Source organism: Siphateles boraxobius, unplaced genomic scaffold (genome assembly GCF_051911475.1).
Source record: "Siphateles boraxobius isolate OS27281-9 unplaced genomic scaffold, OSU_SipBor_1 41, whole genome shotgun sequence".
Lineage (NCBI taxonomy): Eukaryota > Metazoa > Chordata > Actinopteri > Cypriniformes > Leuciscidae > Siphateles > Siphateles boraxobius.
This window is the reverse complement of record NW_027509042.1, coordinates 39,840,138-39,863,870: the sequence shown is the minus strand read 5'-3', so window position 1 is coordinate 39,863,870 and position 23,733 is coordinate 39,840,138. Positions and strand designations below refer to the sequence as shown.

The 23,733-nt window shown below is 39.9% G+C and overlaps 2 protein-coding genes across 3 annotated transcripts in view; one reads left to right on the top strand and one right to left on the bottom strand.

The window, feature by feature from the left end:
- fkbp11 (FKBP prolyl isomerase 11) overlaps positions 1-2,668 on the bottom strand; it is a 7,648-nt gene extending 4,980 nt beyond the window's left edge. Inside the window, exons 1-3 of the mRNA XM_077199612.1 lie at positions 2,173-2,668; positions 1,908-1,970; positions 80-167 (exon numbers count right to left, since the gene is read on the bottom strand). Of these exons, the coding sequence (XP_077055727.1) occupies positions 80-167; positions 1,908-1,970; positions 2,173-2,286 (265 nt within the window). The 5' untranslated portion in view covers positions 2,287-2,668. The remainder of the gene's footprint in view (positions 1-79; positions 168-1,907; positions 1,971-2,172) is intronic.
- On the top strand, positions 102-23,733 carry arf3b (ADP-ribosylation factor 3b). Of its 2 annotated transcripts, none has more exons than XM_077199615.1 (5): positions 102-197; positions 15,109-15,389; positions 16,837-16,947; positions 17,400-17,524; positions 20,595-23,733. In XM_077199615.1, exons 2-5 carry the CDS (start codon positions 15,242-15,244, stop codon positions 20,754-20,756), a joined length of 546 nt encoding a protein of 181 aa, XP_077055730.1. In that variant the 5' UTR covers positions 102-197; positions 15,109-15,241; the 3' UTR covers positions 20,757-23,733. The 2 variants fall into 2 exon arrangements, with proteins under 2 accessions (XP_077055730.1, XP_077055729.1); XM_077199614.1 differs by lacking the exon at positions 102-197 and adding an exon at positions 11,251-11,479.

Sequence of the window (23,733 nt, the reverse complement as noted above, 5' to 3'; positions counted from 1 at the left end):
AAAAATCTGTGCTGTTTTACTTCTGTTGTTATAAACATGCTGTCATTTCAGGTTGCTTTGCGATGATGGAGCCTTTTACCTGTGATGACAGACCTCTTGCCCAACTCTACGACCAGAGGTTCACGAGACAGAGAGGTGTCAATCACCTTCCCGTCCATTAATCGGCCCTGCACAGGAGATGAACAACAGAGTTGCAGGTTAGTTTCATACATTTTTATGTAGATGCAGCAAATTATCTGTAGTAAATACCTATTGAATAAGACTCAAGTAAAAAAGTAAACTCAATAAAAAAACAAGTACCGTAATAAATGGAATTGTGGTTTGTAGTGTAATAGAACCATATCAGCCTGCATTAAGACAAGCATGAACTACATAAGGAAGGCAAATTTGAAAAGGAAAGATATCAAGTTGGGGCATGTTGTCACACATTTGTCACATGTGTTTTATATGTAAAAATGTTATTCATTTTATTGATTACAATTTCTGTTTGCCAAAAAATTGTTTGTGTGTGAATATTTGTATATATTTTGTATAATATTTACTTTTTAATATTTGATATATAATAGCTAAATCTAAATAACATAAAATGACAAAAACAATTTTAAACTTTCTATTTTTTAAAACAATTAAAACGTTTAATTACAATTAAAACAATAAAAAAATCTAATTTAAAATATCACCTATATATATATATATATATATATATATATATATTCACTTTAATTTAAATTGTTCATGTCATTTTATTAGTTTTAGTTTATTTAGATTTAGTTATTTTAGTACTTCAAGTTAAACTAAACGAAATGTGATATAAAGAATTTTTTAATTTTATATTTTTTATTTCAGTTAAAGTTAATTTTCTTTCAAGTAGTAACAAAAGTATTATATATATATATATTGTATATATATATATATATATCGTATAGCTAAAATGACAACAATTTTAAACTTTTAAAAAATTTAAAACAATTTTGCATTTTAATTTTATAACAGATAATATAAAAAATCGAATTAAAAATATAAACTATATATATATTACAACTATTTTCACTTTAATTTAGAATTGTTTTGTCATTTTATTAGTTTTAGTTTATTTAGATTAATAAGATTTAGTTAATTTAGTGTACTTCAAGTTTAAACGAAATGTAATATAGCCTACAATAAAAAAAATCTATTTTTTTTATTTCAGTTTTAGATCTTGCAAGTAGGCTAACAAAAGTACAACAGACACACACACATAGATTAATTTATAATATAAATGGTTATTAATGGCACGTTTAATATAGTACCCCATATATGACAAAAGTTGGGGCATGTTGTCACAAAAAGTAATCATGCTCAATTATTTATTAATTTAGCCTACAAAAAAAATATTTTGATGCAAAAACCAAAGTTAATAATTTTTCACGTGAGTAAAAAACAACAACAACTTGTAAACAACAACAACACTCGGTCGGTCTCCCCTGTGTTCCCTATAGCGCGTGTGCGCGCACTCGCCCCTCGTGCATTTCCTCGAGTCCGGATCGACGCTGCTCGCGCTGACTCAAATGCTGACGTGTTGCTCCGCCTCCTCTAAAACATTTGGTTTCGCTTAAAAGCTGAAATACTATTAGATACAAATAACTGCATTTCGAAACTTGAACGTGATTTCACGAACTTAAAAGGAATGTGTTAATTGGGGTGGGTTCATCTTCTTTCACACGTAATGCATTACAACTCAATTTCCATTCAGATATGGCGAGTCCAGATGTCGCTGGTCTGCCACATCATTGAATGATTTCATGTGCAAATAACACTGCGACAATCCATTTCGCATGTTTTATGTCATAATACCTAGAGATTTCATCGGGGGGTGCCTGGTTTTACAACATAACAGGCTTGAATAGCGCTCTATGTATACAGCCTACCGTGTAATGGATTTGAAGCGTGTCTCCCATCTCTGATGTAATCGTGCATGTCTCCGGCATCACCTAAAATAGACAAAACAGAAGTATTGAAGAGTGGTACTGAAAAGGAAATGAAATGCGCAGAACATTGACTACTGAAACAGATACAACATTACATGTTTGCACTGAGGCGTTAGCATGCATTTGTAATGAAAGCATGAATGCAGTGATCGGCTACGTGGACTCTTGTAATAACAGTCATTCATAAAAACTTGACCCAACTTACCAACGTCTCCACAACCAACTGTTCGATCACGCCTTCAGTGCTTTCTCCGTCCTCAGCTGCAACAAATGCAAAAGCTGCGAGAAAAATCAGGACGATCCCCGTCCGAATTCCCATCGTGTCTCAGGTTGTGAGAAAAAAAAGCACTAACAATGACAGAAAGAATAAAACCTAGTCTACAGGCTCACTTCCGTCACGAGAGTCTCGCAATGCAGCGTTGAGGGACTCAATAAATGCTCGAGCGGGCGATCCGATTGAAGAAGTCACTCAAGGCGAGATGCCAGTTAAAGCTGACGTGTTATTATAGTGGAGAGATAACGGCGGGGTAAAACGAGAGTCGAGCACTGGACCAATACCTGGGTCACTGGAATCCCCGGCTCACAATCCGCCTGCATCCCAGAAGTCTCTCACATGGCCACGGCTGTTAGAGAAGTTCCCCGCTAGAAGGCGCTTAATGTTCTGAGGTTGAGAAAAGCACTGCATCCTTCTGCTTCTTATTCCTTCGTTTATTTAAACTGTATCGTTTCTACGCCACATGCGCCACTAAACGGAACTGCAAATATAATACTTATTGCCAAACAAGTTTCCTGAACACTCCCCTGCCTTTCTTTGGTCATACAAAGAGATAGCCCGGCCACAGAGCACACACACACACACACACACACACACACACACACACACACACACACACTGTTGCGGCGATCTGCTGGGAGGTGTGTCTGCGTGTGTATGCAGTGGCCTTGTTTCTACATGCGCGTGACAGTGAGTGTGCAGCTCCGCAGCGCGCCTCAGCAGGTGAGCGAAATTAGACTAATTAGCAGATACGCCAGAAAGCTTCAGACAATGGAAGCAGCGCAAGTTTTGTTCAGCTTTGCAATGCAGCTAAGAACAGTGGAAGAAAGAAGAATTCGCTAAAGAATCACGGATAGAACTCATGGGAAAAGGAAAAGATCAAAAGGGCTACCGGTAAGCTCAAATCTGAGGACTGCAAATGGGATCGCTGGCTGCGTAATAATCTGTATGGACACGCAGATTGTGTGGTCTGTTAAGTGCATTGTTAATTGCACTATCAATAGATTGAGGCTAAACATTTCTGTACACTGATGGGTAAACGTGGAGATTGTGATTTTATGTATATGTGTATATAGTTATAAGCAGTTTAAACTAACAAACCTTGGTGGAAGAGGTTCCTTGATCAAGTGGAAAGTCTAGCGAGTTTTGCTCCATTGAAATACAAGGGATAGATGTTTGGCTGTGTTCAAAGCTATTTAACCATTCCTGTGCAGAAATAGTCCTGTGCTAATCTACAGTAAAATCGTCTGAAATGCTTGATTTCATGTAGGTTTGTAATTATGGAGTATGTCATGTATAATTTCTGTATAGAATGATCAAGGGTAAACAAAGAATAACGGGTTAATTTAAGAAGAAATGGGTCTAAAAGTAGACCTGGCTTTCTGGTCATGCAATGCCTGATTTACACTGTTTACCTGGGGTGATAAATAATGAAGTAATGGTTAATCGATGTGTTAAACCAACTTATCTTTTGCTTGATGTATTTTGCTGTGTTTGTTGTATTTGATGGGAAATATTTATTTAATTTGTTATTTTTGTATGTCTAAAGGTTTTTCACCTTCCTTGTTTTGTGGTCAAATAAATTGAAGAACGAGTGAAATACTTAGTCTGGTCGATTCCTTCCCTTGTCAAGTGTGGGAAGCCATGATGTTTTAAAATACACTTGACAGTGAAAAACCGCCGTGACCAGTGACCAGCGAAGATTCCACTTGCGGCCACAACCGAGAGGGAAGAGACTGAGACTCCACCTGGGGGCCTGAAGGATAAAGCTGCTGTCTGTCAATTGAAGAGAAAATGGCAAAGTCACTGGATGATTTGAAAGTGGAGAGGACCACAGCTAAGAGACTTTTCTCCCGTCTTGCCAATAGCATTACACAGACCTATACAGAGATGTCTATAGAGGAGTTAAAAGAGAACTTCAAAAAGCTTACACTGGAGAGCTCCAGAGACATGGAGGCAAATGAGGAGGTAGAGGCCGCTTACATGGAAGAGTCCGAAGCAGCTACTGCAAAGGAGCTGGGCGACTTACTGAGAGCTGACATAGAAAGGACGGAGGAATATTGTAAGCAAAAGACTGAAGAAGTTAAACTCCTAATTCGAGAGACAGTCTGGGTTGTATATGGAGAAAGAGAACTGTCCGTAGCTCTACATATTGCAGAGGTGGAGTGCAAGAATGTCTCCTCCACCCCGTTAGACATAACTCTGGAGGCTTATGAGTTCATGCTGACCCACTTAGAGAAGTTGGTGCATAAGGCAAAGGAAGCGCACCAGAACTGGAACCGTTGGGCTCCGCCAGCCAAACAAGGAGATGCTGATGGCCACCTAAGAGCGCTTGAGGTGCACCTTCCCCAGCTGGTGTCACGGAAGGCCGCTTTCATTAAAGCAGCGAGCATAAAACCAGAGACTGAGGAACCTCCAGGCCGTCGTTTAGCTCCAGTGGCAGCGATAAAGCTGAAAGCCACAGCTCTACCAAAGTTTGCCGGTAACCAGAGAGGCTACTACAGATGGAGGCAAGAATGGGAGGCTCTGCAGAGGCAGGGTGAACCAACCGGCTCCAGAGAGGTGAGGAAATTTCAACTGCTTGATAGTCTTGATGAGATGGTGGCCAGAGATCTATGCCTGTCAACATACAACTCATCAGACGAGATCTTCCAAATCCTGGAGAGCCGGTTTGGGAACCAAGCCACCATCGCTCTCGAGATCATTGAGGAATTACAAGCAACTCCACCAGTCAGGAGCGGCCAGCCAAGGAAAGTCATAGAGCTCATCCAAACAGTGGAAAAGGCCCTTTATGATTTGAGTGAATTGGATAATGTAGACGCCATAAAAAACCAGATAGTGATTAAATCCATCGAGGGCAAGCTCCCAGAAACTCTGAAGAAAGACTGGCTCACCTATGCTGCTGATGAGAGAAACGCTGTTAACCGTCAGAACCGTTTCGACAAGCTTATCAGGTACCTGAAATCACAAAAATCCATATATGAACAATTAGATCAGCTGAAAGACGTCGTCGAACCCGTTAGGGAGAAAACTAAGTCTCTTAAGTACGCGCAGACACACCTCCCAGCAGATCGCCGCAACACCTCCCACTCGATCTTTGCCTCTCAGGCGAACTGGTCCCCGTCGAATTGATCCTCTACTGGAACGAGGACGATGAGGCGCCGTACGTCCCTATGCAATATGGTACCCTGGAAATCTTTCTCCTTAGACCCGGACTCTTTAGCAAAGGATCTTTGAATCTTCGCCTGAACACACCCGCTCTGCAAGGCCATCGGAGGCACACACCCGGACCTCTTTGAGGAAGTTACATTAATGGCCCATACGTCAAAGACGCACTTCGCAAGATCCATGAGAACAGCAGCTGCCAGATACACTGAACTCACCTGTAAAAATCTAGTCCCTTGCCAGTCTCCCGACCATCCCAGCACCCAGTCTAATACAGCCACTAGAAGCAGAGACTTCCTGAAGTGGTGGGAATGGGAAAGCATCGGAGCTGCCTGTGTGCCGAGATGTGGGGGATGTCGCTGCGGCAATTGTCAACCCGGGGGGGAAAGAAATTACGCTGGCTGAGGAAAGAGAGATGGAGATGGTGAAAGATGGCTTGAAGTATATGAACAGAGATCACCATAGCCCTGAACCACACTGGCACGCCAGGTATCCATGGACAGAGGATCCAGCATCTCTCCCCAATAACAGGAGAGCAGTTGAAGCCACATTCCGCAGAACGGAGAAGCAGTTGGCAAAGGAACTAGTGTGGAAAATGGCCTATGCTTCACAAGTCCATGAAATGGTTAATCGTGAAGCTGTCCAAAGAAGTTCTGCAGAGCTGGACTGGACCAGTGTGGTACATAAGTCACCTGATTGCATTAAATCCACATTCAGTCTCCACTCCAGTGAGACTAGTGTGGAATAGCAGCCAGAAGTATAGAGGCCTAAGTTTGAATGACATATTGATAAAAGGTCCTGACGTTCTGAATCCGATCAGAGCTGTCTTACTGAGGTTCCGCACTGGGGTCTTTGCTGCCCTTGGTGACATCCGCAAGATGTACAACTCTGTCTGGCTGGAGGAAAGAGAGTTCCACCTGCACAGGTTCCTGTGGCGTGACACTGAAGATGCAGAGATAGAGGATTTCGCCATAACAAGAGTCAACATCGGAGACAAACCTGGTGGTTGCATAGCCCAAGTCGCCATGCGAGAGACCGCCAACTTGCCTCTATTCAGCCATTTTAAAGAAGAAAAACGTGTACTGGAGGAAGACGTATATGTCGATGACATCCTAACCTCTCACAGCGACCTCGACCACCTGAAACTCCTCACGTCCAATATCGAGCAGATCCTGTAAGCAGGAGGATTTATCATGAAGCCCTGGGTCTACTCTGATCAAAGTGGGAGGAAAGGGCAGAGAGGTGAGAATATAGAGTCAAAGACCATGATCCTGCCGAACCAGCTAACTCCCCAGGATAATAAGGCCCTCGGCCTCGGTTATATCGTTGAGGACGACAAGTTACACGTCATGGTTGCAGTGAACTTCTCTATGAAAAGGAGAAAAGTGCGCCTTGGCCAGGACTTACCGAGGGAAGAAGTAAGAAGCCAAACACCAGACCCACTTACCAGAAGAGAACTGTTAAGCCAAATCTCTGGTCTTTATGATCCCCTCGGCCTTGTGGCTCCAGCAAAACAGAAGGGAGCCATACTGATTCGGAGAGCTTTTCAGGAAGCGAAAGTGATGCACTGCATAGAAGACACCTGGGATGCCGCCTTGTCTAAAGAACTCCGAGAAGATGCAGTGAAGCTCCTCGAAGAGTATGCTGACTTGAGGCTACTCAGATTCACCAGAGCCCTCACGCCGCCAGATCCAGTTGGACGACCATGTGGCATCACCTTCTCTGACGGTAGTGAACACGCGTATGGCGCCGTGCTGTACCTTCGATGGAGCTGCAGCCATGGTGTTGTTGTGAGGCTGGTGGAATCTAAGGCCAAGCTGACCCCTCTAGATCACAAGGGTGACCAGGTGAAGGCGGAGTTGTGTGGAGCAGTCTTTGCAGCCCGGCTGAATAATTACTTTCAGAAACACTGCCGAATTGATGTCAAAAGGTGGTACCATCTTGTCGACAGTCAGACCATCTTGAGCGCAATACAGCGGGAAAGTTATGGCTACCAGACCTTCTTCGCAAACAGAGTTGGCGAGATCCAGAGGAGTACCGACATCCGAGATTGGTTGTGGATTCCGGGATCGGCGAACATTGCAGATATCATCACCAGGGGGGCCAGTCCTGATAATCTAACTGAGGAATCCGAGTGGCAGTCGGGTCCACAGTTCCTTCAGCTTCCCGAGAGTGAGTGGCCGAGAAAATCAGCCAAGGACATTTCTGCACAAGCAGGAGACAGCATCGCAAAAATGCAGAAGAAAACATTTGTTGCGGTACTCACCCGTGGTCAGCAGAAAGCGCAAGATCCAATCAAAGTCCAGGAGACAGAGTCCCAGTCCAGGAGAACACCGGTAATGGCAGTAGTCCAAAAGCTGTTGGACGAAAGGCGCTTCAGTAGCCTAAGACGGTTGACCGGGGTGATAGCATGGACTTGGAGAGCAGCTAAGAAGTTCCTGTGTGCTAAGATTGGAGATAAAGAAAAGTGGGAGGCAGTTCAGTCATCTGGTGTTATCACGGTTAGTGAAAGAGGAGAAGTGTTTCGGAACCTATGCCTGGTAGCGCAAGAGGGTGCATACTTTCCGAACACAACAACGGACAGACTGGTTGTTTACAAAGACCCAACAAGTGGACTCTTGATGTGTGGTGGTAGGATCCAGACCTTCAAAGAGGACCAGAGAGCAGTTCCCCTGCTACCTTTCCAGACCTGGATCTCTACCCTCCTAGCCCGAGAAGCACATAGTGAGGGACATGATGGGGTGGCAGGAACTTTGCTACGGATGCAAAAGAAAGCATGGGTCATCAGGGGGAGAATTATTGCCCGAAAAGTTGTTGATGGGTGTATCTTTTGCAAGAAGGCAAAAGCAAAAGCATGTCAGCAAATAATGGGAGATTTACCTGAAGAGAGATCGAGCCCGGCTGCACCGTTTCAATTCGCGTCTGTCGACCTGTTCGCACCGTACCAAGTGAAGGATGATATCAGGAAGACAGTGAGTATGAAAGTATGGGGTGTGCTCTTTTGCTGCATGTCAAGCCGAGCCATCCATGTCGAACTGGCAAGCGCGCTAACAACAGAGAGCTTTCTACTTGCTTACCAGAGGTTTACTTCTGTCCGAGGCCATCCTCAGAAGATCTGGTCCGATCCAGGTACAAATTTTATTGGAGCAAAGCTTGTCCTGGAAGAGATGTACACTTACCTGAGACAACAAAGCAAAGAGTCGCTTGAGGAATATGCTGCTAAGAATGGGACTTACTGGTCATGGATAATCCTTCTAGCCAACTCACCTCACCGGAACGGCGCTGCTGTCAAGATCACCAAAAGAGCTCTCCAAAGTCTTAATAAAGGAGGAGGCCTTACTTTTGGCGAATTCCTGACGGTGCTCAAACTAGCTGCCAACCTCGCCAACGAAAGGCCTATCGACGCCAGAGTCCAGAGCCGTGAAGACCGCATTCAATACATCACTCCGAACACCCTGCTGCTTGGTCGAGCTACACAGAGTGGAGATTTCAAAGCATTCGACTACGCTACTTACCCCTTCAAAAGGCTGCAAGAGATGCAAGCTCAAGTTAGCTACTTTTGGAAGTCCTGGAGCCAGCTTGCAGGTCCAAACCTGTTCATCCGCAGCAAGTGGCATACTGCCGAAAGGAACGTTGCCAAGGGAGACATAGTTTGGCTTTGCGATCAAAATGCACTAAGGGGGCAGTTCAAGCTAGCAAGAGTCATCAGTGTGAATGCAGATTCCAAAGGCATAGTCCGGGATGTCCACGTGAAAGTCTCTTTCTAATTTAAGAAGAAATGGGTCTAACAGTAGAGCTGGCTTTCTGGTCATGCAATGCCTGATTTACACTGTTTACCTGGGGTGATAAATAATGAAGTAATGGTTAATCGATGTGTTAAACCAACTTATCTTTTGCTTGATGTATTTTGCTGTGTTTGTTGTATTTGATGGGAAATATTTATTTAATTTGTTATTTTTGTATGTCTAAAGGTTTTTCACCTTCCTTGTTTACTGGTCAAATAAATTGAAGAACGAGTGAAATCCTGAGTCTGGTCGATTCCTTCCCTTGTCAAGTGTGGGAAGCCATGATGTTTTAAAATACACTTGACACACACACACACACACACTAAATGTGTCTGTTTTATATACAGTATATAGTCTACAGGTGTGCTGTAAACAGAAGAGTAGAATAGTATTTCCAGGAAATGGAATAAAAAGAAGTAGGTTATTGTCAAATAAATATGGGCCTAAGTGGTATTGCACATATTTATCATTTCACAGAGGTAGAAAGCCTGGGGGAAGAAACTTTTCTAATAAGCACTGTTTTGAAACATTGATCAATTAAAGTCAACATGAAAAAAGGGCAATTTTTTAATGGAATATTGCCATTTTATTATTATAATTTTGGTTTATCCATGCACATCATTATTTTTTGTATAAATTGATGTGCCCTCGTAAATTTAATCAAAATAATTTCTCTTCCCCCTTGCAACGACTTCTCTGATGAAGTGTTTACAACCATCCAACCATCCATTTCTTATGGACAAAATCAAGCCCCACCTTACATTTTCTCTTGTTTAAAGGCCCAGTGAAGTGCATTGAAACACTCAGCATTATTCAATGTGTTGACGTAATTTCCACTGAAACAGGAAGAAAGGGTGGGGCATATCAACCAGCTCCTCCCCTTTTTAAAAATTGCCAATTGCGTTGAATTTATATCACAGCTCGGCCAGAGCCGCTGAGCTCGTTAAAACCGCAGTTTCCTCCTAATCTCTGACCGTTTGTCCTCCTGATCTCCTCCATATCGTTTTAAACAGCATTCTGCGGAGAATTCAAATGGGTCCGATACATTTTCTGGTATAAAATCTGCTCTGTGCTATGGTGTCTCTGGACTGGAGCAGGCTGTGTTCGCGCTGCTGCTGCGCGACACTAATGTAAAATCAGACTTCATTTTTCCCAATGGAAAGCATATTTACACTGTCTGAATCGTTCCCTATCCCCTATATAGTGCACTGTGCCATTCACCATGTAAAAAAACAATACATTTTTGAACAAGTGACTGATTTCAGCTGCGTTTCGGTGTCTATTTATAGTGTAGGAGGAGGGATGCTTTAGATTCTAGAGAGATGTTGATTGGACAGAGAAGCTGAAGTGTAGAGTGATGTCATCAAAATCATTGATCCATATTTGGCAGAAGACTGTAAGTTTTGAATGCTTATATTCTTATATCTATTTTTATTGTTTCGGTGCACATTAGCTTAAAGATAACAGTAAGGCTAACATTTTAAAAATAAAAGCCTAAACTTCCATTCTGATTTCATGGGGACTTTAAGAAGCCGTTTCATTGTACATCAAAATAGGGAAGTAAAGATGATCACAACTTCCTTTTTGCTGACTTCAAGAACACAGATCAACTAAATGAAAATGTAGCACTTGTTTACATTGCTTTTCTTTTTTGTTTACAAATTAATTTAATCTATACAATGCTTTATCTCCATAAATAAGTTGTAAAGCAAGGTGTACCATCCGTTGTGAGTATAAATATTTTCTTTGAATTCACATTAGGTTGACAATCTTCTTTTTTGAAACTTCAGTTTATTTATTGCTTCTTATAATAAACTGTTGATATAGCTACCTAATGCTACTGTCTTAGGATAGGATGATATTTAGGCTACTTAAAAGTAAATAAATATACCATATAGGCCTAGTCCTAATTCATTCACTATTTTTTTTTAAATGTAATCTTTTTTTCCTTTTTCTTTTTTTCCCCTTCTTTTTTTGATGTCTCAGAAGTTCAAAAATAAACGCTGGCCCATATCTTTTAAAGTTCCAAGAAATACAAACATGCTAGATATTTGTTAAGAATTTCCAGTTAATTTGTAGCTCGAAAGAGTGTTGTTACACCTCAAGCATTTCCTTGACATGTCATTTATTTGACTAACTGCTACCTTAACTGACTGGATTCTGTCTCAAGATGCGAAAACCAAACATCGCGAGAAATCCCCATCGAAGCCTGTGTGCTGTCGGCGTAAACTCTCGTGAGATCTTCTCTCCGTCTCCGTGTCCAAAATCGGCTGGTGGCATCTCGCAAGGTAATCCGGATACGTACAATTGTTGTGATTGCTCTAAAATGAAGCACTTCGGAGTGGTTCTGACTGGTTGAAATGTTGCTAGTGCTTTCGGTATAATATGACAGCGCGTCTTATATTGTTATTGGAAATAGAGAGACGACAGGCCTTCCGCCAGGGACGTATGCGTAGCGTCTCTATCTTTTCAAATGAATGAAGATCACTATCACACATGATGTGCTGCCTTACGGCTTGTGTTGCGCTTGGGTTGTGATTGATTCCGGTTTGCTTTTGCATGAATTAGGGTGGTCTTGCATAAGAACAATTTCATCCTTGTGCTTCGTGCCAAACGTTTCTCTTCAAGGAGAAGCTCCGATCTTTGTATCCTACGCCGACATTGTCAAAGGGTCGTAGGCCTTTATAAGCAAAACGGCAGTTATCGAAATATTTATTTGAGAACCCTGTTAATGTTTTTAAAGATCACCGTGTTAGATATAATGTGGACAACCGTCTAGTAACACTGTAGTATTTCGTCGTCTCGTGACATACATAGCCTACATTGTTGGGGTCCCTTGCACGGGTTTGAGTAAGCCTGGGTTTCTCGATTCATTCAGAAACAACGAAGGAAGCCTTTAAAATTAAGACGTCTGTTACAAAAACCCGTGTAAAAATGTTCCTGGTGTGTTTGGGCGTCAGAACCATGGACAGCGCACCCGGAGTCAGACCCCCGCAGCTTCCGGGACTCCGGACACCCAGTTCTTAGAGGACATTACCTAGCCTATTTCAGCACATTTCTCTAAACTGTTTGGGTGGTTTAATCTGGTCTCCCAGGCTGGTTTTAGACACTTTTTATTTTAGCTGACCAGGTTGGTCTTAGCTTAAAGCAGCTACTTCCAGCTTAAACCAACTAAGACCAGCCAACCAACCTAGGCTAGTTTTAGCAGTTTGGTGTAACCATGACAACTCCCTCTTCTTGGTCTTTAAAAAATAATGAATGATCAAATTTAGCACTCTTATGGAAATATGATCAAATTTTGTAAGAATCATTTAAAACTGACTAATTTTCAAATTGTTTGTCAGAAATCAGCATCTCAGGAAAATGTTATGGGGTTTCAAATCAGAATATGACTTTCTGTTTTGAAACAGGGCATCGATTTCATATATCAGACAGCAGGACTTACAGCATTGCATATCAGGCATTTTTGAGGCACAACATGTGAATAGGGAAAGAAATAATATATCGATATTCTCATTTAATATGAGATATTCTTATGAAAATATTCCCAGTTATTACTCCCATTGTTACACGTCTTTTTTCATTATGTTGCCCGAAGAACAAATTATTATGCAAATTAGATAAGTGCATAGAATGGGAATGGCATTTATGGCCATGTTTACATGTATATTGCATAAATTAAAAGGGTATATCAAATCATTCTGTTATATATTTGATAACATAGTTGAGGATCATCTTTATACAAAGTTTGGATAAAAAAAGCTTGAAACCTAAAAATTTACTGATGAATTAAAAAATAGTTTTTGCCTTATCCTTTTGTGTCTTTTAATTATCTTAATATATGTTTCCTGGTGTCCTCTACAGAGGACATAACATAACATAGGAATACTGTACATGCACATGCAAATTTGTCCATTAAGACAGTAATAAGAGATTATTGCTATTATAGGTTTTTGAGCAAGCTGTAATGTTTGCAACACAAAACAAGTCATGAAACAACAAATATGTAAAATCTGATTTTAGAAAATTACAACATTTAAAATATTTGAGAACACACCGATCTTGTCCACAGTACACAGTTCAATATTTTGGTTCAAATCTACCTTCATTGTGTCAATATGGTTTTATTGTGTTTTGCCTTGATTTCTTCACCTCACAGTTATTGCATGAATATGGTGATTGGTATTTATTTTGGAGGGAAAAAAAAGAAAGTAAAACTAGTTGTTTGAAATCAAAACAAAAAAAACAACACATTTGTGTAATTGGATTTGACTCACAATCTTATATACGTGTTATACTTTGACAATCATGATTTAGGACAAATGGTTATCAGGAAATGTGTTCTACATCTTGGATAACTCCATCTGGGAATGTTCAGGGATGACTCGTGGGGGTTTGTGTGATGGAGGGATATGAGAGGGATGAACAGATTGCTATACAGCCTGAAGACATGGCAGGATCATAGTTTCTTCAGTTCAGTCCATGTGTGTACTGTAGTTGTTAACATTCTTGTAGCGAAGCATATACTAGGGAAAATATGAAATGTAAATAGTAAATACACATCCAGAAGCATCATGCTCATTATGAGACGTGCATTTTTTTATTTCAACTTACAAACGCCTCTGATAATCAGTTGCACGATTATAATGGGTAAAATAATGCTTGTCTGAAACATTCAGATTACACAGATCACCATTCACATGCCAAATTCAGCCAGTCGAATTAAATAATATCTAATGAAGATCATTTGCTTTAAACTGAAACCCCCCTTCCACTGGAATCAATTTAAAATTTCCAAGTTGCTTTTTTCCATGCTGATCTCTCATCTCTCTCACTCACTCACTCACTCACTCACTCACTCTCTCACTCTCTCACTCTCTCACTCTCTCACTCACTCTCTCTCTCACTCACTCACTCACTCACTCACTCACTCAGTCTCTCACTCTCTCTCTCACTCACTCTCTCACTCACTCTCTCACTCTCTCACTCACTCTCTCACTCTCTCACTCTCTCACTCACTCACTCACTCACTCACTCACTCACTCACTCACTCACTCACTCTCTCTCTCACTCACTCTCTCACTCTCTCACTCACTCTCTCACTCTCTCACTCTCTCACTCTCTCACTCACTCACTCACTCTCTCACTCTCTAACTCTCTCTCTCACTCACTCTCTCACTCTCTCACTCACTCTCTCACTCTCTCACTCACTCACTCTCTCACTCTCTCACTCTCTCTCTCACTCACTCTCTCACTCACTCTCTCACTCTCTCACTCACTCACTCACTCACTCACTCACTCACACACACACACATGGGTTTCCATGTTTTATGGGGACTTATATTATATAATTATATATTATATATATAATGATTTTATACTGTACAAACTGTATATATTTTATCCCCCTACACTAACCCTAATCCTACCCATCACAGAAAACTTTCTGCATTTTTACTTTTTCAAAAAGCATCACTTACTATGATTTATAAGCTGTTTTCATTATGGTGACCAAAAAATGTCTAAAAGTATTGCCATCCTTGTGGGCACATACCTGAACCACACACACTACATTTGTTTGATAAAAAAGAAAGGAAATAAAAAAGAAAGAAAGAAAGGAAAAAAAATAGTAACTATAGTGTAATGTTATTACAATTTAAAATAACTATATATAGCCTACTATATATACATATAGTATATATAGTTACAATTTTAAATACGTTTTCTCTATATATACATGCTGTTTATTTGATCAAATACAGTGAAACAGTACAATTGTGAAATACTGTTTGTATTTTAAATAACTTTTCAATTGATATGTTTTCATATTTTAATATAAAAAATGAATCCAACAAATATATTTTCATTGACGCCAAGTACATATCGTCCACATTGATTTTCTTTTTTCCCTTTGCAGGACTCCAGATTATTATTCCTTCTGCGAGCATTATTTCTCAAGGCTTTCAGTCTTTTACCTCAGTGGATTGTTCTACAAAAGGACTCCCAGTTTTCTGGATTGTGATTGGCTGGACGAAGCAAAACATTGAATCATGGGGAATATTTTTGGCAATCTGCTGAAGAGTCTGATAGGAAAGAAAGAGATGAGAATTCTGATGGTTGGATTAGATGCTGCTGGTAAAACCACCATCCTTTACAAGCTGAAGCTGGGAGAGATCGTCACCACCATCCCAACCATTGGTAAAATCATGCTTTTACTTCATTTGATTGTTTTGTAGACTTTGTTACAATACTGTTTAAACGGGTATCTGTACATCCGCAGACAGAATTCATGGTCATTTCAAACACAATATAAACAAATTTATATTTAAGTATTTAATCATAAATAAAAGTACATTTATCTTTTTGTGGGATGAGGCCAATTAAATTAAATTATTCTCATGAAATGAAAAGGAGAATTCATTAGTTCTGAATTTTGTCTAAACCTGTTGCACTGAAGCTGGTAGCTTCCATATAGCTGAATATTTTAATGCTGCTATGTGCATTAGTGTGCATTTTTGTAAGTAAAAAATGGTTCTGGAAGTATTTTTTACATTAGTTTCTCCCATAGGGATTTAAAAAAAGTCTGTAAGCACTATACGCCATGAACCAAACCAAACAGCTACGAGGTGAATCATAACATTGATTTAAGGCAAAAAAGTATTTGAAAATCTGACAAAAATACAAGACTGTGCACTTAACGGCTTTTTAGTGAGGGAAAGAACTACAATTCTATGAAACTTTGCGAAACGGCATAATCAAATTAAAACTGATAGAGAAATATAAAACTGCTTATTTAAATGTTGATTTTATATATATTAACAATATATTTTAAGTTTATTGCAAAATATGCAGATATATGTATTTTGAGAGCGTAGGGCGAGCGACTTTCATGGGAACTAAAGAGCTTTTTTTGGGTCGTTTTGATTGTTTCAATTCTCTGATTGTTAGAATTTTCTCTACAGCATCATGGGTAGTGTAGTTTTTCACCACAAATTCAGCTGTAAAACACAATTTAAAAATAAGTTAAAAAAATGCAACAGATGCAAATCATCGATTATCAACCTCATAGCCCACAGTAGGGCTGTCTTTAAAGGTTCATCTTTAAAATCAATGTATATATGGAGAGTTTTTACTTTGAGAACCCGAGTGTTGCACTCTATTACTACTTGCACATAAAAATGCTTCCTGTAGCAGAAAAATGGCAGGTATTTTTGTTGAGATCTTTGAGTTATATAACATCTCTTAAAGGGATAGTTCACCCAAAAATGAAAATTCTGTCATCATTTACCAACCCTCAGTGGACAGTTGATAGACCCCATTGACTTCCTTAGTATGAATAAAAAAATACGATGGAAGTCAATGGGGCCCATCAACTGTTTGGTTACAAATATTCTACATTGTGTATATTGTGTTCAGCAGAAGAAAGAAATTCTTACAGGAATGGAACAACTTGAGGGTGAGAATGACAGATGACAGAATTTTCATTTCTAGGTGAACTATCTCTTTAAGAAAATAAATTGTTAAATTTGCCTGGTGTCCCCTACAAACACCCTACAAACACCTAGAGCAATTATATTTTTACAGTTGTTGAATGCACAGTAATTGAATTATACCATCTGAAAAACAATGTTTGTGTTTGTGTTAGGCTTTAATGTGGAGACAGTGGAGTACAAGAACATCAGCTTCACTGTGTGGGATGTTGGTGGTCAGGATAAAATCAGACCACTCTGGAGACACTACTTTCAAAATACACAGGGTGAGTTACACATACACTCAACTTCTCCCACTTAAACACATGTTGCATTGAGTTGATTGTGTGTGCCTGTGTAGCTTGTGTTTAGCGAGCGCAAACTGTGCAGAGCCACCTTGTAAACATCGGTGAAGAAGGGTTATTATATTTAACTACAACTAAACCCATTAAAAAACATTTTTGTTTCTTGAAATAATATAAACGTTAACCACAATAAAGTATATTAAAAAAAAAACTATAATACCATCTCAATGATATTATATAACACTGGTTAACATGTCCACATAGTATGTTAATGCAAAATAGCTCAGAAGTAATATTCAAAAGTGTATGTTTTCCTTTTAAAGCAAAACATTGCATAGGTGGATACAATCTGTGTATGCTTTCGTGTTGTGTTAATGTTGCTTGTTGAATAATAATAAGTCTGTATTCATCTCTGCTGTTTTTTGTCATTGTAGGTCTTATCTTTGTGGTTGACAGCAACGATCGGGAGAGAGTAAATGAAGCGCGGGAGGAGTTAATGAGGATGCTCGCAGAAGACGAATTGCGTGATGCTGTTCTTCTTGTCTTTGCAAACAAACAGGTACTGCACCTCATCTTCAAGTGACATATTCTTCAATCAATCAATCATATTTTATTTCTAAAGCACATTTAAAAACAACATGAGTTGGCCAAAGTGCTTTACAGACCCAACTGTACAACACATATAGACAAATACACCTTAAAACAAAACAAAACACTAAATAAAACTACATGTAACTAATGGCGCTTTTCCATTACCAGTACCAGCTCGACTCGACTCGACTCGCCTTGGCTCGCCTCGACTCGGCTCGCTTTTCGTTCCGTTTTCCATTGCAGAAAGTATCGCCACAAATAGTACCCGGTCGTCATAGCGACGCCTTTCGTTCCTCGTTGCCCCATCAAGCTCTCGCTGGATCCTCTCTTCGGCAACCAAACAAAGGAATGTCTGCACCTCCCCGTTTGACTTCTTCCGAGTTGCCATAATAATAGTAGTAAGTTTAGTAACTATCTCTGGCTAAACTATTTTAAAAAGGCGGGGTTATTCTGGATACTCAATCTGGCGCGTGCAATGATGACGCAGTGAATAGTGACGATTCTCTCTGACCAATCAGCAGTCGGCATTGTTTTCACGTCACATTTTAGTATCGCCTTAGCTCGCCTCAGCTCGCTTAGAACCTCGCCGGAGGTGGTACGAAAAAAAGTACCCGAAAGCAGATACAGGTACAACTTTTACACAGTGGAAAACCAAACAGAGTCGAGTCGAGCCGAGCAGAGGCGAGCTGGTACTGTGTAGTGGAAAAGCGCCATAAGAACAGTTAAAAGCAGCCGAGAAGAGATAGGTCTTCAACCTAGATTTGAAACACTCGATGGAATCACAGGATTTAATTTGTAACGGGAGAGTATTCCAAAGCTGCGGAGCTGCTACCTCCAAGGCACGATCTCCCTTAGTTTTTAAACGAGATTTTGGAACATTTAAAGTCAAACTTTGAGAGGATCTTAGTGGTCTAGCAGCAACATGATGCTGTAACAGACTGGAAATATATACAGGGGCAAGCCCATGTAAACCTTTGAAAACCATTAAAAGGACCTTGAATTGCACGCTATACTCAACGGGAAGGCAGTGCAAAGAAGCCAGCACCAGAGAGATACTGGAACATTTCCTGGTGCCAGTCAACAATCTTGCCGCAGCATTCTGCACCAGTTTGCAGCCGTGAAAGCAACTTTTTAGACAACCCCAAATAAAGAGAATTACAATAAAGAGAATTCTGACATATTTACAGCTGGGGGGCTATTTGAATTCAGAAACCCTTGTTATTAGTGACCCCGGTCAATATAGCAACTATCATATACCTGGCCCAATGCAGATATTATTTTCACGTCCTGCGCCACGTTGTTTAAATAGCAAATGTCTTTGCGCCCATTTGTGCGCCCATTGGGCATGCTGGTCTGAAAACGAGGTGTGTTCGGGTGTGTTCAGGCGCAATGTCGCCGCGTTGCTATCTCGTGGCAACTGAAATAGACTGCGTCATTAACCAACTGAAACCTGGTCTAAAGTCGCAATATTGTTTTTGTTATTTAAAGAGCACGTTAGTAATATCCACAACCCGTGTACACTTATGGCGCTTTTCCACTGCATGGTATGGCTCGGTACTGCTCAGTACGGTTCGGCGCGGCACGGTTCGGCTCTCTTCGCTTTTCCACTGCGTGGTACGACTCGGCTCGGCGCGGCACGGCGCGGTTCTCTTTAGCTCGGTTGCTTTTCCACTGCAGTTAGTACCGCTTCAAAGTGGGTGGGATTATGACTGATCGTTATAGTTTATCCGCTCCTCGGGAACCAACAAGAGGAACGTCCGCGCTTCTCGTCCACTGACCACTATTCAGCCATTTCTTTTTTGGAAGTTTTTTATCTTCAAGCAAGTCAAGCATTTGGCTATTTAAACACTGGCTATTTAAATCTAGCGGGTTTGATGTCTCGCAAATACAATGACGGTGGTAGTGACGATTCTGTCTGTCTGACCAATCAGTGATCTACAGTGCTTCCACGTCACATTTTAGTATCGGTACGGTACGCTTGGAACCTCAACAGAGGTGGTACCAGTTAAAGCTGAACCGAACCATACCGTACCATGCAGTGGAAAAGCGCCCATAGTACCGTAGATGGTCTGCTTGCGTGCTTTAACCTCGCGCATGAGCAGATCTGTTTACTCGCTAGAGATGCATTCAGTTTTTCCGCTTGCAAATTCCGCCATGTAAATAGCGAATTCGCTATGGTGTGAGCGCAACTGGTTTTTAAAGGGAATGGGAGATGAGACTATGATTGACTCTAAACTAGCAAAAGTGGATTCGGACACGTCCTAAGTTCACTTGCGCCGTACGCTTTAGACCATGCGCTTAGATCGTTAAAATAGGGCCCTGAAAGGCAAAGATCTTTTTCACACTTTCCTCTCAATAACAAAATAAACACACAACAAAAATGACAGTGGTGAGAAAAAGCAGAAGTTAAGAAAGCATCTCATCGTAGTGATGTGGATATGTTTGCACAAGATCGGCATCATGTTGACAGATGAGGCAATTAAAATTACACCGTTATGATAATTTGATTATAAAGTGTATCTGGCTATATAGTTTAAAAATCCCTTTTCTTTGCATGACACATTGGCAGTACAGAATAGCTCTTTCGGCATTATCCTGAACATAAACATTGTCTCATGCGTCATTGAATAGAAGAACATGTAAACTTCACATCTGTTTGATTTTCCAAGGAAAAAAAAGTCCTTCACATAAAAATCAGTCTACAGGCTCTCATAGAGAACCTAGAAAGTCGTGGAAGGTCTCATTTTTTTTAAGTTTTGTTACAAGCTGTTGACACATTGGCAATTTAAAACTGATTCATATTAATTTTATATTCTTACATATAGCCCCTTTAAAATGTGGTTCTTACAAGCCAAAATCTCACCAGCCCAAAACTTTTTGAACGATAGTACATACAGGATGTTTAAATTTCATTTAATCATAATCTATTGTCCATAATTCTGCTGCTAAATTGTGTACTTATTTCAGAATAAAAATCTACACTTCTATTTAAAAGCATTTACTCGTCGTCTTATTTATCCTGACTGTTTTAACTACAGGATCTGCCAAACGCTATGAATGCAGCTGAGATCACAGATAAACTCGGCCTCCACTCACTCCGCCACCGCAACTGGTATATACAAGCGACCTGTGCGACCAGCGGAGACGGTCTGTACGAAGGGCTCGACTGGCTTGCCAATCAGCTCAAGAATAAGAAGTGAGGGGCGGGATTTTCATTCTGTGGCCGTTTCTCTCTTTGGGAAGGGGGCGGGACTAATTTGGCCTTTGGAATTGTTATGTTTGATTTGTCATTGTTTGATTTAGTTTATTTTTGTTGTATAATGGCAAATACAGTATGTGTTTTATAGAGCCTTTTATGCTCTGTGTAAAATCATCTGTACGCACATGCATTCACACGCACACTCGCAGATCAACAGGCATCTCATTTTTTCTGTAGACTTTCCATATGATGAACGCCGGTCAGTACAGTGTCGGTATATAGCATCAACGTTTGGTCGATGTCATCTCCGCCTCTCCCACTCTCACTCAATCTTTCCATGTTTACAATCAGTGATCAGTGTTGTCCTTGACTGCCATAAAAAAAGATAGTTAGCTATGGGTTTGAGCAAGTTCATGTATTATGTAATATGCTTCTGTATTTCCTGGTATTGTGGAAATGCTCTGTGTTCAGTAGATGCGATTATGATGCAGCTTGCCTCATCACACACACACAATACCCACAGTCTACGAGCCCCGCAGTCCGTGATTGCGTTAGATATCCTGCTGTGTTTTGCATGGCTCTTTCTCTCTGTGTCGTGTGTTAAGCATTGTGGTGTAGTAGAGGTTAGATCTGCATGCGTGTGTTTAGTCACACAGAGCTGGTTGGTTGGTGTTGCATGCTGCTTTGTTGCTGTGCTGTGCTAGAATGGACACAGTGATTGGATGCTATAGAACGAATGTAGAGTCGGTGTTCCTCGCCTAAAGTATGATTGAAACATGGTGCTTTTGACTAGTCCATCATAAACTAACACATTCGAGTAAAGCTGTAAATAAAGCTTTTTTCAGTCAACCCATCCCCCCCCACCCACACACACACACACACTTTGTTGTAGGAATGAATTGACTTGGCTAATTGTTGCATGGGTAAAACGGTATTGTGTCGTAAGAATCACTAGCATTGTCTGCATGGCATGCATGCTGTGCTGTTAGTCCCATAGATAGATAGATAGATAGATAGATAGATAGATAGATAGATAGATAGATAGATAGATAGATAGATAGATAGATGATAGATAGATAGATAGATAGATAGATAGATAGATAGATAGATAGATAGATAGATAGATAGATAGATAGATAGATAGATACTGTTTAACATAGTTGCTAGTACTAATTTGCCACTGACATAATGTAATGATGCCACTAAGCATTTGGCTGTTTTTTTTGCTTTGCACAATTTGAATCATATTAGCAAACAGCATAAAAACAGCACACACATGTACACAAAACCTTGGTATGTCAGTGGTCTGCGGCAAACTGCATAATATCGCATCTCCTTCTGTGTTAGATTGCTTGTTTCATGCACATAATGTGTTTTGTGGGTTCATACTAACATATCACCCCCAATGAATGTGAATTTTGTTAAATCAGTGCAGGTAGGCTGACACATTTTGGCTTTATTCATGATGTTTTTTTATTATTATAGCTCAGAAATGAAAAATATATAGATGTGTATATATATATATTTATTTTGTATTTTGTTTTGTGTATAACATATTATAGCAAACATCACAGATACTAGTGATGTTTAGATTAGCTCTAACATAATCTATGTGTTACAAACTACACGGACAAATGGGAAATCACTACAGTATTTTACCATACTAGCCAGTGTAAATGCAGCAAACAACAAAACTACTTATCCTACATTGCATACTTGTTAATCCATCCTTCACACAAATCTAATAGCAAAACAACCTGTTTGAAATCGTATTCGTTTTTCTGAATAGCTTTGCTCTTAATTTTCATATTATTCCAGGCAACACATCTGTGGCATTTTCCCACTTTATGTACACTAAAACCAATTACTATGACTCTTACCACTGTTGTGAATCAGTAAAATCAGCTTGTTAGACTTCAACTAAAAACTATAACATATTTAGTCAACATCTGAATGCATCATGTTATTTGGTGTAACACAAAGCATCAAGAGAGTTAAAAGACAAGTTCCCATCTGTCTAGATCCTTTATATCCTTTGTGAGTCAAAAAAGGGATTTGTGAATGAACATAATGTCACACAAGAGGACATTCAGACTTTGTCTGGCAATGAAGTTATATTATCATCATCATGCACATTTTAAAAAGGCAAGTCTTTTCAATCTAGGACATGGTTGGAATAGGCTCTTGCGTGCTGTAGCGTGTGGGTGTTGCAGGAATGGGAGAGTTACCAAAACAATTGTGCTATTTAGCAAGACACTTCACCTCAAATGATTCAGTTTGACTATGGAATATAAGCATAGCTAGCTTAACACCCTACATTTCAGTAGTATTCCAGCATTGAATGCAAACAACAAACTGTCTGCAAGGCCATTTCTACACAAGTCTGCAGTGTGAATCGTTCAGTCTGTTAGGTTTTGTGGCCTTATCTTCTTACAAAAGTGTGTTTTCACATGGTTATTTATTAACTAAGTTAATGGGTCACTGAGTTTAGTTGATCTGGAAACAAAAGGGGTTAAAACATCTCAAATATATTGTTTGCTTGATTTCCAAGCATTTATTCTTTGCATTAAACCGTTTTTGTGCTTATTGAGTAGCTAGGGTTTAGAGATTTTATCTTCAACATTATATATTTATTTATGTATTCATTTTGGTGAGTGTTTTGGTGAATGTGTTTTTACCTCTGTGTGCGTATGCATTTTCTTTCTTGATTTTTTTTGATTTTTTACTGTGTTGGGTAAATCATTTTGATGGCTTACGGTGTCAGTGAACATAATCAATGAAGGGAGAAAACAATTTCTCAATGAATAGTAAATAAATAGAATTCTTAGAAGTCATGGATGAAATGTGTAATTATCTGTTACAGTAGAATTAAAAAAGACTATTGTTGATTATTATGATGTAGACACCAAAATCTTTCTCTCCCTCTGATCCTTTGACTGTAACACTACACTCAAATAAAAACATGGAAATTACCATAA